Source organism: Hyperolius riggenbachi, chromosome 3, assembly GCF_040937935.1.
Source record: "Hyperolius riggenbachi isolate aHypRig1 chromosome 3, aHypRig1.pri, whole genome shotgun sequence".
NCBI classification, from domain to species: Eukaryota; Metazoa; Chordata; class Amphibia; order Anura; family Hyperoliidae; genus Hyperolius; species Hyperolius riggenbachi.
The window spans coordinates 492,323,900-492,337,135 of record NC_090648.1 but is presented as its reverse complement, the minus strand read 5'-3'; the positions used below and the strand labels follow the sequence as shown (position 1 = coordinate 492,337,135).

At 45.9% G+C, this 13,236-nt stretch overlaps 1 protein-coding gene across 1 annotated transcript in view; it reads right to left on the bottom strand.

The window, feature by feature from the left end:
* Positions 1 to 13,236, bottom strand: part of ATXN10 (ataxin 10) — a 184,679-nt gene that overhangs the window by 84,513 nt on the left and 86,930 nt on the right. The window contains exons 6-8 of the mRNA XM_068273079.1: positions 4,079 to 4,159; positions 3,157 to 3,322; positions 2,964 to 3,072 (exon numbers count right to left, since the gene is read on the bottom strand). Of these exons, the coding sequence (XP_068129180.1) occupies positions 2,964 to 3,072; positions 3,157 to 3,322; positions 4,079 to 4,159 (356 nt within the window). The remainder of the gene's footprint in view (positions 1 to 2,963; positions 3,073 to 3,156; positions 3,323 to 4,078; positions 4,160 to 13,236) is intronic.

Genomic DNA, 13,236 nt, shown 5'->3' with positions numbered 1-13,236 from the left:
GAGATCAATGGGATCGTTTGGAATTGATCCGGAAAACGAATCTGATCGAATTGGTCAGCAGGTTTTTGACCAGTAGTGGGCACGACCGATTATACGGCCGATTGGAAACAATCAATCGTCTGGCGGATCGTATCGTTAATGGGCTCCTTAAAGGGAACCTGTACTGAGTACAATTATTGAAAATAAACACATGAGGTAACTTCAAATGAACATTGCATAGTTACCTTGCCATCAGTTCCTCTCAGAAGCTCACCATTTTCTTCTGACAGTGATCCCTTCCAGTTCTGACAACAATTTGTCAGAACTGAAATATACCAGCTGCTGTCAGTTATATATCAGTTGCTGTCAGTTACAGCTGAGAGGAGAACTGATGTGTCCATGTTTCCCTATGGCTCAAGTGGGCGATGTTACAGTTTAACTGTGTGCTGAGCAGAAAGTGGTTATGGGGTAATGGCCATTTTCAAAATGGAGGACGGAGAATTCCATTGATCACAGTGGCCAAACAGGACGCAGGAAAGGATAAAGAGATTGATGAGTAGACTACACAGGAGGTAAGTATGACTTGTGATGGTTATTTGACTTTTAAATTTTCAATTCAGGTTTTCTTTAAGACATATATTGATTGTATCATCACGGGCCTAGGTCCCGATTACACTTAATTAGTTGCTTTCAGTTATAACTGAAAGAAAACTGATTTTCAAAGTAAGTTAATTGGCTTCCTTCTAAATTGGCCCTTGACTGAGACAGACATGTGACTGGGGCAGGGATTAGATTGCGAGCCCCTCTGAGGGACAGTGAAGTGACAAGACTATATACTCTGTACAGCGCTGCGGAAGACGTCGGCTCTATATAAATACTTAATGCTAAAAATAATAATAATATTCAAGAAGTGAAATAAAACAGCAATAAGTCATTTCTTTTTTTACACTCAAAAATGCATGCGTTTTTGAGTTCCCATAGGAGGGCATTGCATATGAATCGCATGCAATTCGAATACAGTATAGGAGAAGAATGAACTTGCTGTGCGGATAGTGTAATGGTTAAGGGCTCTGCCTCTGACACAGGAGACCTGGGTTCGAATCTCGGCTCTGCCTGTTCAGTAAGCCAGCACCTATTCAGTAGGAGACCGTAGGCAAGTCTCCCTAACACTGCTACTGCCTATAGAGCGCGCCCTAGTGGCTGCTGCTCTGGCGCTTTGAGTCTGCCAGGAGAAAAGCGCGATATATATGTTATTTGTCTTGTCTTGCGAGTTTGGGACGCACTGAGGGTTGTTTTACACGACGCACAATTTTGCTCAGATTGCATGCGAATCGCAAAAACGCAAGGACATCAGAAAAATAATGAAAATCACAGGAACCATTCTAATAAAAGTGTGATGCGAATGCAATGCGATTTTGCCTGATCGCAAAAGTCCTGCATGCTGCATTTTTGTGTTCCTTGCATCCAGTGAAAGTCACATCAAAATCACAATTGCCTTTTGTGATTTGAAGAGGAAAAAAAAAGCCCTGAAAATCGCATTGCAAATCACACAGCAATGCAGTTTTTGTGTGGCCCATAGATAGACCAACAGGATAAGTGAATTTGCATGCATTTTCCGCTCTATGGAAAAACGCATACGGTTCTAATGCGTGCTTCCAGTTTTACTGGATAAGGACCTAGGAGGGATGCATTCTGGTTGCATCCCTAAGTATCGGTTAAGCTACCACACACAAGCAACACGGAATAAAATGAGCGCGTGCACGCTACGTGCGGTCCTGTTGCGTAGCGTGCGCTATTAAAGGCCAACTGAAGTGAAAGGTATATGGAGGCTGCCATATTTATTTCCTTTTAACCAATACCAGTTGCCTGGCAGCCCTCCTGATCTATTTGGCTGCAGTAGTGTCTGAATAACACAAGAAATGAGCATGCAGCTAATCTTGTCAGATGTGATAATTATGTCAGAAACACCTGATCTGCTGCATGCTTGTTCAGGGTCTGTGGCTGAAAGTATTAAAAGGCAAAGGATCAGCAGGGCTGCCAGGCAACTGGTATCGCTTAAAAGGAAATAAATATGGCAGCCCCCATATCCCTCTTGCCTCAGTTGTCCTTTAAGTTACAAACGCTTTTAGTAATAGCAGGGCAGTTATGTAGCGTGACCGCTACTAGGACAATTAACGTAGAAGCGGGCGCGCTAAAGCTACACATTGCGGCACAATTACAAGAAGCACACGTAACATAAAGAGGAACTCTAGTGAAAATAATGTAATAAAAAAGTGCTTCATTTTTACAGTAATGATGTATAAATGATTTAGTCATTGTTTGCCCATTGTAAAATCTTTCCTCTTCCTGATTTACATTCTGACATTTATCACATGGTGACATTTTTACTGCTGGCAGGTGATATCTGTGGAAGGAGATGCTGCTTGTTTTTTTTTGTAAACAGCTGCTACTTCTCACAATGCAACAAGGCTCCCACAGTGTGATGTCAGAACCATGATCCTGACGTCACACTGTGGGAGGGGTTTGACCACAATATCAGCCATACAGAGTACCCCCCCCCCCCCCCCCCCCCCCCGATGATCCATTTGTGAAAAGTAAAGGATTTCTCATGTAAAAGGGGGTATCAGCTACTGATTGGGATGAAGTTCAATTCTTGGTCACGGCTTCTCTTTAAGGGCGCACGCTATGCAACAGGACCACATGTAGAGTGCTATAATTTTAACCCACGTTTCTCGTGTGCGGCAGCTTTACCGCTACTTAGTGATTCAACTTGATTGTGAGTTAGGACAGATAAATAGAGATAATCCAGATATGTGGAGATAATTCATCTCTCTTCTGAACCTCCACATATGCTTCTCTAGGAAAGCCGACATGCATAACTGTCAGATGCTACGGAGATGGGAGTGATTATTATTAATTTCTGCCTACCTTACATGAGAAAGTCAGATTTATTCTAATTGAATAACTGTAATGTGTGCGCATACCGACAGCCATTTCCAGTAACCCGGGGTAGTTCTGTAAACAGGTCAGGTGTTGGTTGTCTGAGGTCAGCTCACAGAGGACATCCAGGAGTCTGATCACCACCACGGCCTCCTGCAGACACACAGCAAACAAAGAGAAGGTATGATACAACCCATATAGAGGGCATATGTAGACAGCATGTATGGGGAACCTCACCTGCTCATCGCAGTGTCCAGGGGAGGCCAGGCTCAGCACAGATCTGCACTGATTCTGGAAGCATTCCGAGAGGAACTCCGCTACTGCCTGTACACTGGCCAGCTGCTCCGTCCCAAGAGGACCTGTCTCACTCATCTTCACCATAAGAAGTTCTAAGAGGGTCACCCTACAGGTGGAAAGATATTTGAGAATACCGCATTATATTGAATCAAGGCGGTCACAAGACATACAATAAAATAATGCAATTTTACAGCATTTTGACAAAATAATCAATCAGTTGTACAGAAAAACTGAAAGCTTTTTATTATTATTATATGTTCAAGAAATCTCATCGAATTTCCCCCTTTTTTTTTTTTTTTTTTTAACCCTCCTGGCGGTAACCCCGACCTACACTCGGGGTAGCCGCCGCAGAGGACTGCATGGCCCCGGGAGGAATTTTTTGAATAAAACGTGTTGTAATACTTGTAGCTAGCACTAGGCTAGCTACCTGTATCCCCCAAGTCCTTCCGTTCTGCTCAGATCGCCGCTATAATACGTACCCCCCAGGGATCCCGGGATGGCGCAGCCTCCCAGTCACCTCCAGGCTTCGCTATGGGGAGGATCGGGACTGCGCATGACGTCGATTATGTCAGACGTCATGTCCGATCGTCGCCATAGCGACGAGTGAAGCTAATTGGGGGGGCTGCGGCTCTCGCGGGATCTCGGCTAAGTAAATATAAGCGCCAGTGATTGGGGGGATCAGAGAGGTGCGGAGGGACTTGGGGGACACAGGTAGCTAGCCTAGTGCTAGCTACAAGTATTACAAGTTTTATTCAAAAAATCCCTGCCGTGGACGCAGCCACCGAAACTGCGTACCGTCAGGGAGGGTAAATAAAAGAAGATCGGGATTGCACGGTGTTACACACAGCTTGCATGGCGTTACCTGTCAGAGTGGCTCAGGCTGGAGTAGATCTGTCTCACCAGATCAGGATATCTCAAGAATCTCTCAGTGACGATCAGCTGCCTGAAGGAGAGAGAGATAAAAAAACACTTATGAGAAGTCCAATCAAAAATTAAACAATCTCAGGTTGTGCTCCTCAGATTTTACTTTCCTTATGTGCCTGCAGAAGTGGGAGCCCAGTCCAGAGAAACGCATTGCAATCTATGAGATTTCTGTTCATTTGGATCAATAAAATTACAGATCTTCACCTCGCCATTGAGTTTTGTTCCTGAGAGGAGGGAAGTTTTCCTTTACTACCTCGATTTTTGTTTTGCATAGTATTTTAGTAAGAGGGCTTTTTGGTCCATTGTAGCCCCTTACACACTCCTGTGAGTTCTGGTTCACCAAGAGCTTTAATCTGTAACTTTACCTCTATTTTCAAACTGTTTTAATAATTTTATTTCACTTGAATTTTATTGTCTTTGAATGACTTACAGTGTCAGGATGTCAATCCTATTAACGGCTGTGAAAGAGGAAGTATTGGAGAGATGGAACCTATGTACTGTATCGCTGGAATTTTCTATAAATTTTATTCATCATGTTTGTGCCTGTAATTACTATGTCTACCAATTATGTACAATGTACCAGTGTCTATGTTTTATGTATACACGTGTCAGTGTTATTAGGAACACCATGTGTGTCCAGTGTTCTCCCCAGAATTTATTTCCAGCCGGGTGGCATGAAAAAGTAGCCGGGTGGGGCGAGATTATAGAATGCAGGGCCAGCGCTTCTCTGCACAACACTGCTTACAGCATAGGAGGAGGGGAGGAGGTGAGCTGATGACAGCCGGGTGGTCACTAAAACTAGCCGGGTGGAGCACCCGGCTAAAAGAGCCTGGGGAGAACACGGTATGTCTCCTACTTTGTACAGCGTCACCGAATACCGTAAGTTGGTGCTTTATAAATCAATGATATTAAGAACTATGGCCTGGAAACTGGCCACATTCCCTAATAACACGGCCACTTGTTGCCAGCAAAGGGGAGAATCTAGCCCCAAAGGTGGCCATACATCAGTCAGGTGACTTGGCGGCCGATCGGCCATCCGATTTGATCATTCTTATTGAATTGGATGAAAATCAGTGCTGCCACGAGCATGCTCGATCAACGATGTGATCAAATGGCCGAAATTGGTCACTGTATTGATTGGACATGCTGCAAGATGTAGGACTTGCTTGATCGGGTGCGTGGCGGTAATGCTGTGCGATATCGAGAAGAGCGACGACACCCGTAATGTGAAATATATTGCATAGTGGGGCACATTTTACGCGTCCGTCGCTGGCTCGGTCTTCAAACACGCACCCCATGTGGTTGCCGGCGTAGCGTGGGCACATGTGTGTTGTCACACACGCGTCCATGTATATGCCGGCAAACACGTGGGGGGGGGGGGGGGGCGTGTATGAAGAGGGAGGTAGCGACGGACATGGACAGATCAAGTATACTGCACTGTGAACCGGGGCGCACATTTTACATTGGGGGTCAGCGCAGGGAGGCAGCAAGGCGGCGTCACAAGGCCAATTCCCGAGATATTTCAAGCTGAAATACCTTGAGAAAGCCCCGTGGGCAGGGTGAAATGCGTCGGTGGGCGTGGCTACTGCGGGAGTGCTCGCGCTGGAGTCCCACGTGTAACGCCAGACACGCTGAGCCAGCTCTCTGCCTGCAGTTGGAAGTAACTGAACGCTGCTATGAAGCCATCATTGAAGGGAGCAATGCACAGCATAGCCACATAGGAGGACTACAAGACCCAGTGCATTGTGGTGAATGGAGGGCCCTGCGGGCGGAAGCTCAACAAAATAGTATCATTGGTTGTTACCATCACTATGCGACTGTTTGTGAAGCTCTATTAAGCAATCCAGTGACCCCCAGTTTGAACTTGTCAGCCTGTGGAAACGCTTGCCTGCAGTAATGTTTGTCATCGCTCAGAAGGAATGTAAAGGCTAATAACTGTTGCAGCGATCTGTGGATCGCATAGCAGGGAGGAAAATCGGCTCTAGATCACAGCATGTGTGGTGTTATGGTGGTGGTTGAGGACCTATTGATCCAAATTGCTTGGTGTTTTTTGCAGTAGGCTGAGGCTGGGCGATTACACCTTGCGGCCAATTTGATCTGGTCCCTATATAGTGAAGCGCGCAATTCCTGGCCAGGTACTCATGTTTTTAAATTGTGTGTCTGTTTTTATCCTTTTTCATGTGACAACATGCAGCCAAGGCAATATTAAAGTAATTTTGTACGTGCATTGAGACGGCAGTCTTATTTAAAGTAAATTTGGGGCAGCAAGGCGGCGTCACAAGGCCAATTCCCGAGATATTTCAAGCTGAAATGGATCAGGTATCGGCCTGCAGTGTATGGGCAGGCAACAGTTTTCTCTCAGATCAGATTTGATCAGAGAGAGATCTGTCTCTTGGTCGATCTGCCCATACATCATCTGACCTATGGCCTTTACTCTACAACGACAAACGCTCCCTGGCCCAAGGCTGGGCCCCCACTGGTTCCGGACACTGAAATGTGGCAGAGTAAACGGAGGAAGGAGCAGAATCAGTGACAGTGCAGAGCTTTACTGTGCGGTTTAATAAATAAGACAAATATAAAACGTGTTCAGCACAGAAGCTGGAGATAAGCTGCTGTGATCTATGATTTAATACCCCGCGATTAATAATCCTCCACAGATAAATGCCGGTTCTGCTGCCCGTGAGGTTTCTGGGCGCTTTCAACTCCGTTTCGGCTATAAACAACTAATGTAAAATTATAATGAACGTAAAAGCCGCGCTCTTCTGGAAAGGACTGCAGCAAAAAAACACACAGGAAAAAAATGAGGGATAAATCTTCAGTCTCAGAAGCAGCACATGGCGCGAGGACTGTTACGCAAGAAGCGAAGCGAGGATAGCGCTGATACTGCCGTAGGGATGATCAGAAGGAAATGTCACCGCTGATTAGTGTGACCGATACACTAGCCTGATCACCAATTACAGCAGAAATCTGCAATCCAAATCCACGATCGCCATAGTGATAAAATAATGATAATCAGCACGATTGCTGCTTCATGGATCGATAGACGGTATTCACTGCTTAGAGAGAGGAAATCACCATCGGCTACTGCAGAGATCATTTCATTCAGTTTGATGCGGATCTCCACTTTAAGATGGCGGTTTGGGTCTCAGGTGAACGGGACTGGGGATCACCAACTTACAGTAATCACAGCACTGTTAAAGTGAACCTCCGGACTAAAAATCTACTCAGCAGAACTGAAAAGGTTTGGTGTTTCTTTAACAGTTTCACAGCATCAGAACTTTGTTTCTCTTATCCAAGCCTCATTTTTAGCTGCACAGAAGAAAACTGCCCGGGCTTTTTCCCCCTGATGCTGTGCAAAGCATGATGGGATTTCTGATGTTGTTGCTCTCGTTCTGCTGTTTTGGTGCAAAAATTTTTTTTTTACATTTTGAATTTGATATTTGAAGCCTAGCGTGTGCAGCTGGGAGGGGTTACCAGGACACAGGACAGTTGGAACTGTGTCTCCTGCTCCTTGTCACCTCCTTTCAACCAAAAAGATGGCTGCCCCCATGACAAAGATGGCAGCCCCCATGAATCACAAACATTTGCCTGTTCTTTTAAAACAGGGTGGGTAAAAAATTATATTACCTATCTATTCTAATTAACATAACTAATGTAACTTAATGACAGTATGTTTGTTTAGGCTGAAGTTCCCCTTTAACCTGTGACCAATATGGGATTGTTCTAATGTAAACTTGGAATTGTTGGGATAAGATATTAAAATGTGGATAGCAAAAAATGGCAACTGTTAGTATTTAAAGGGCATCTCCATAGTGAAAAATAGATTCCTCCTATATTTCTCTCCTCTTCTCCAGTAATCTGCATTGAAAGCGTCCATCCCACCTCGCCCGCCCAGCGTCTGTCCATCCTCCCCACCTAAGACACTGAAGACACTCTTCTCTACCCGCTGCTCCCAGCCTCCGTCTGTAGTTAAATTAGGGTTAAAAAATAATGTCCACCAATGTCCCCATTTTGTGGACATCAGCGGCCATTTTCTTGTAGCCCTGCTCTAACTATAAACAGAGCAGAGGCGAGGAACAGCGGTGAGAGAAGAGTGACGTCAGGGCTGGAGTGCGGTGGGCTGTTGAGTGAGCCGCAGCCAGCACATGTGAGCCGCAGCCAGCACATGCCGCGGCCAGCAGGGGGCCCTGCAGAGTGTGAGGCCCCAAGTGGGCGCATGCTTTGTTTTGCTGGCGGTTGCCCTGCCAGGGTGTTTTGGGGGGTGGGGGATCTCGCCACCCGGGGGCCCCGGGCCCTTCACTCTTCTGCCAGTTGTCCCCCTCCTGATGGGGGCCCTGTACCCATAACACTCCCGGCCGCAGCAGCTGTGCACATCCAAATAGGAGAGTGAAATTACAGGGAGCGCCAGTGGCCAGAGCATGCGCTGCTTCTTTGTCCCCTGTGTGACTGGCTGCAGTCAGAGTCACAAACTGGTGACAAGGCAATGCAATATAGAGAAGGCCATTCAAAACATAGAACAGGTAAATAGAAGGATCCCAAACTACACAGATTGATATAGATGAAGTGTCAGCTCAGTTGTACTTTAAATTGGGAAAAGTAAGCACTTTAAATTGGGAAAAGTAAGCACTTAAAGGGACACTTAAGTAAAAAAAAAAATGAGTTTTACTCACCCGGGGCTTCCAATAGCCCCCTGCAGCTGTCCGGTGCCCTCGCCGTCTCCCTCCGATCCTCCTGGCCCCGCCGGCAGCCACTTCCTGTTTTGGTGACAAGAGCTGACAGGCTGGGGACGCGAGTGATTCTTCGCGTTCCTGGCCACAATAGCGCCATCTATGCTGCTATAGCATATATCATATACCATATAGCAGCATAGAGGGTGCTAATGTGTCTGGAAACGCGAAGAATCACTCACGTCCCCAGCCTGTCAGCTCCTGTCACCGAGACAGGAAGTGGCTGCCGGCGGGGCCAGGAGGATCGGAGGGAGACGGCGAGGGCACCGGACAGCTGCAGGGGGCTATTGGAAGCCGTAGGTGAGTAAAACTCATTTTTTTTGTTTGACTTAAGTGTCCCTTTAAAAGGGTGATTTAAAGGGGCACTATGGGGAAAATTGTAAAATATAAAATATGTACAAACAAACAAATAAGAAGTACGTTTTTTTCCGGAGTAAAATGAGCCATAAATGACTTTTCTCCTATGTTGCTGTGACTTACAGTAGGCAGTAGAAATAAATGAATGGATCTCTAGAATTCAGGCAGCAGAGCACAGCAAGGTGTCTGCACTGCAGGCCAGAAGAGATGATTTATCTCTCCAAGTCAAGCCACCCTTCTGTTTTCTAACGCCCAATGCAATGGTCTTTGTGGCCTTCCCAGAAATACAGCCCTGCATGGAGATAGAACTGCCAGATGGTCGCAGCACGGATAAGGAGGCACAAATGTCTGGTAGGGAAAGGCTACACTAGCCAGCAATATCCCTGATATTTCTTTGTTATTTTCATTCTTACTTTAGGCTTGAAATAATGCTCGGCCTGTATTTATTTTACAAAAGTGTCTCACTGTGGGGCGCTTCACGTACCTATCAATTTACTACCCCAGAAACCCCTCTAGGTTCTGCATTGATGTTGGTGATGGCTGCAGACTGTTGCCACCAAACAGCAGATATTTTTGTTCTTTAATAACCAGTTCAGTTTTCTTGATCACGGAAGTTCTCTTAGCAAACGAGCCCACTGTCCCCATTCTCAGCAGATACGAAAGCGCTTCACTTCCAGGCCGGCATCCAATCCGATACAATGCCGCCATTGTCCAAGCCATCACTTCAAACATGGAGTCCGTGGGATGCACATCTGCACGGCGTCCCGGCCAAGTGCGGGGAAACTGACCGCCGGCTCCCATGAGAAGCGCTGAATAATCCTGGGCAGGCAGCGATCGCCACGGTCGTCCCACGAGAACCGTTCCGCTCTTTGTGTTTGAAGTGGGGGGATTTTGTGCTCTGCGGGCTATTCATCCGCGGGGACCCTCCGCTTGCTTGCAATTAATGCTTCCCTTTAATCTCAGCTCGAGGTATTTCACAGGACCAACTGGAGGTCTCCGGCATAAAAGGCCTTAAGCCACATTCTTCTGAAACAAACAACTGCCCCGAAGCGAGCCAACAAGCAGTATCGGCCGAACAAGAGCGGGATTTAGATGTGGAGCGCACAGCTGCTGCATCAAAACACTGACCAGCCGGAGACCCCAGAGATTGTGCGTATCTGCGCCGCACACGCTAACGGCCGGGGGTGGCACTGGTTGTATCTGTGGGATTTAATGATGTTCATGAAAAGGAGAACGATTATTAGAAGGGGATACAAAGAAGAGAGCACTACGTCATATCAAGACACTTACATTCCAATGTCAGCCACTGTGTTTGTAAAGTAACAGAGTACCCAGCAAGCTCATGATGAACCAGAATTCCTAGGAGTGTGTAAGGGGCTACAATGGACCAAAAAGCCCTCTTACAAAAATGCTATGGAAAACAGAAATGTGCCTTCTTAAGGTGAACCGGAGGTGAGAGGTATATGGAGGCTGCCATATTTATTTTCTTTTAAATAATACCAGTTGCCTGGCAGCCCTGCTGGTTTATTTGGCTGCAGTAGTGTCTTAACACCAGAAACAAGCATGCAGCTAATCTCGTCAGATCTGACAAACACCTGATCTGCTGCATGCTTGTTCAGGGTCTATGGCTAAAAGTATAAGAGGCAGAGGATCAGCAGGGATGCCAGGCAACTAGTATTGCTTAAAGAGACTCCGTAACAAAAATTGCATTCTGTTTTTTATCATCCTACAAGTTCAAAAAGCTATTCTAATGTGTTCTGACTTACTGCAGCACGTTCTACTATCACCATCTCTGTAAAAAAATCAACTTATCTATCTCTTGTCAGACTTGTCAGCCTGTGTCTGGAAGGCTGCCAAGTTCTTCAGTGTTGTGGTTCTGCTATGAACTCCCCCTTCCAGGCCCCTCTATGCACACTGCCTGTGTGTTATTTAGGATTAGAGCAGCTTCTCTCTTCTCTCTTATCTTTTACAAGCTGGATAAATCGTCCTCTGAGCTGGCTGGGCTTTCACATACTGAAGAATTACAGACAAGGGCAAAGCTGTTTGCAGGAAGAAAAGAGCAGCCTGAAACTTCAGTGCATGAGAGATGCAGGGGGAAAGAAACACACAAATGATCTCTTGAGATTCAAAAGGAATGCTGTATACAGCCTGCTTGTGTATGAATGTATTTTCTATGTGTGGACATACTGTACATCAACCTGCTTCCTGTTTTGGTGGCCATTTTGTTTGTTTATAAACAAACTTTTTAAAACTGTTTTTAACCACTTTTAATGCGGCGAGGAGCGGCGAAATTGTGTCAGAGGGTAATAGGAGATGTCCCCTAACGCACTGGTATGTTTACTTTTGTGCGATTTTAACAATACAGATTCTCTTTAAAGAGAACCCGAGGTGTGTTTAAAGAATGTTATCTGCATACAGAGGCTGGATCTGCCTATACAGCCCAGCCTCTGTTGCTATCCCAAACCCCACTAAGGTCCCCCTGCACTCTGCAATCCCTCATAAATCACAGCCGTGCTGTGAGGCTGTGTTTACATCTGTAGTGTCAGTCTCAATGTAGTAAATATCCCCTTCATCAGGTGAAGGGGATATGCCCCGAAACATGTCGTGTATTACTGGGATTTGATAAAACGCAAGTTTGAAGCCAATTGAGTGCCTCCTTCGTATTTACTACATTGAACTGTGTGTGGAGTGGTGACCCACAGAGGGATTGTGCACCGGCAACATAGACCTGACTAGGCCTATTCCACAGGGACTCGCTGCAGTTTGCTTGTTGTGTAGTGTCAGTCTCAGCTGCTCCCCCGCCTCCTGCATAGCTCCGGTCCATGCCCCAGTCCCTTCGCTCCAATCAGCAGGGAGGGAAGGGATGCAGGCGGGGACTGGAGTTCTGCAGGAGGCGGGGAGAGCAGCAGACTGACACTATAGAGATAAACACAGCCAGCTCTGACAAGCTGTTTGTCAGCAGCGTGGCTGTGATTTATGAGGGATTGCAGAGTGCAGGGGGACCTTAGAGGGGTTTGGGATAGCAACAGAGGCTGGGCTGTATAGGCAGATCCAGCCTCTGTATGCAGATAATAATCTTCAAACCCACCTCGGGTTCTCTTTAAAAGGAAATAAATATTGCAGCCTCCATATACCTCCCCACCTTGGGTTCCCCATAAAACAGAAGGTATTACAATTCAGGTTGGCGTGCGCTTCTAAGTTTTCCCACAATGCATCATTTAGCAGTGATGCATTGTGGGACACCTCACAAGCACACTCCAACCTGAATAACTGCAAATACCTTCTGTTTTTTTGTGTTCATAAGGCCTCTGTCACACTAGAGGCAGCGGTAGAAAAGGTTAAAACGCTGCCTTTTGCTGTCAGCGTTTTGGTGCTTTTTGAAGGCGTTTTAACGCCAATACATGACTATCAATTGAAATGAGAAACGCCGCGGTCAGCCCTGAAAAAGCGCCGGGGAGCTTCAAAACGCAACGCTCAAAAACGCAGCGTTAAAGAGGAGCTCCAGTGAAAATAATGTATTAAAAAAAGTGCTTCATTTTTACAATAATTATGTATAAATGATTTAGTCAGTGTTTGCCCATTGTAAAATCTTTTAAATCCCTGATTTACATTCTGTCATTTATTACATGGTGACATTTTTACTGCTGGCAGGTGATGTAGCTGCTGCATGCTTTTTTGGCAGTTGGAAACAGCTGTAAGCAGCTATTTCCCACAATGCAACAAGGTTCACAGACAGGAAACTGCCAAAAGTACATACTCAGAGTTTGTTATGGGAGGGGTTTCACCACAATATCAGTCATACAGCACCCCCTGATGGTCTGTTTGTGAAAAGGAATAGATTTCTTATGTAAAAGGGGGTATCAGCTACTGATTTGGATAAAGTTCAATTCTTGGTCGGAGTTTCTCTTTAAGTGTGAAAGGTAAAATGAAAGTCAATGGACTCTCACTTTACCATGGAAAACGCAAACTATGGCCGGGGTGGTAAAACGCAGAAAAAAAGCCTCTAGTTTGA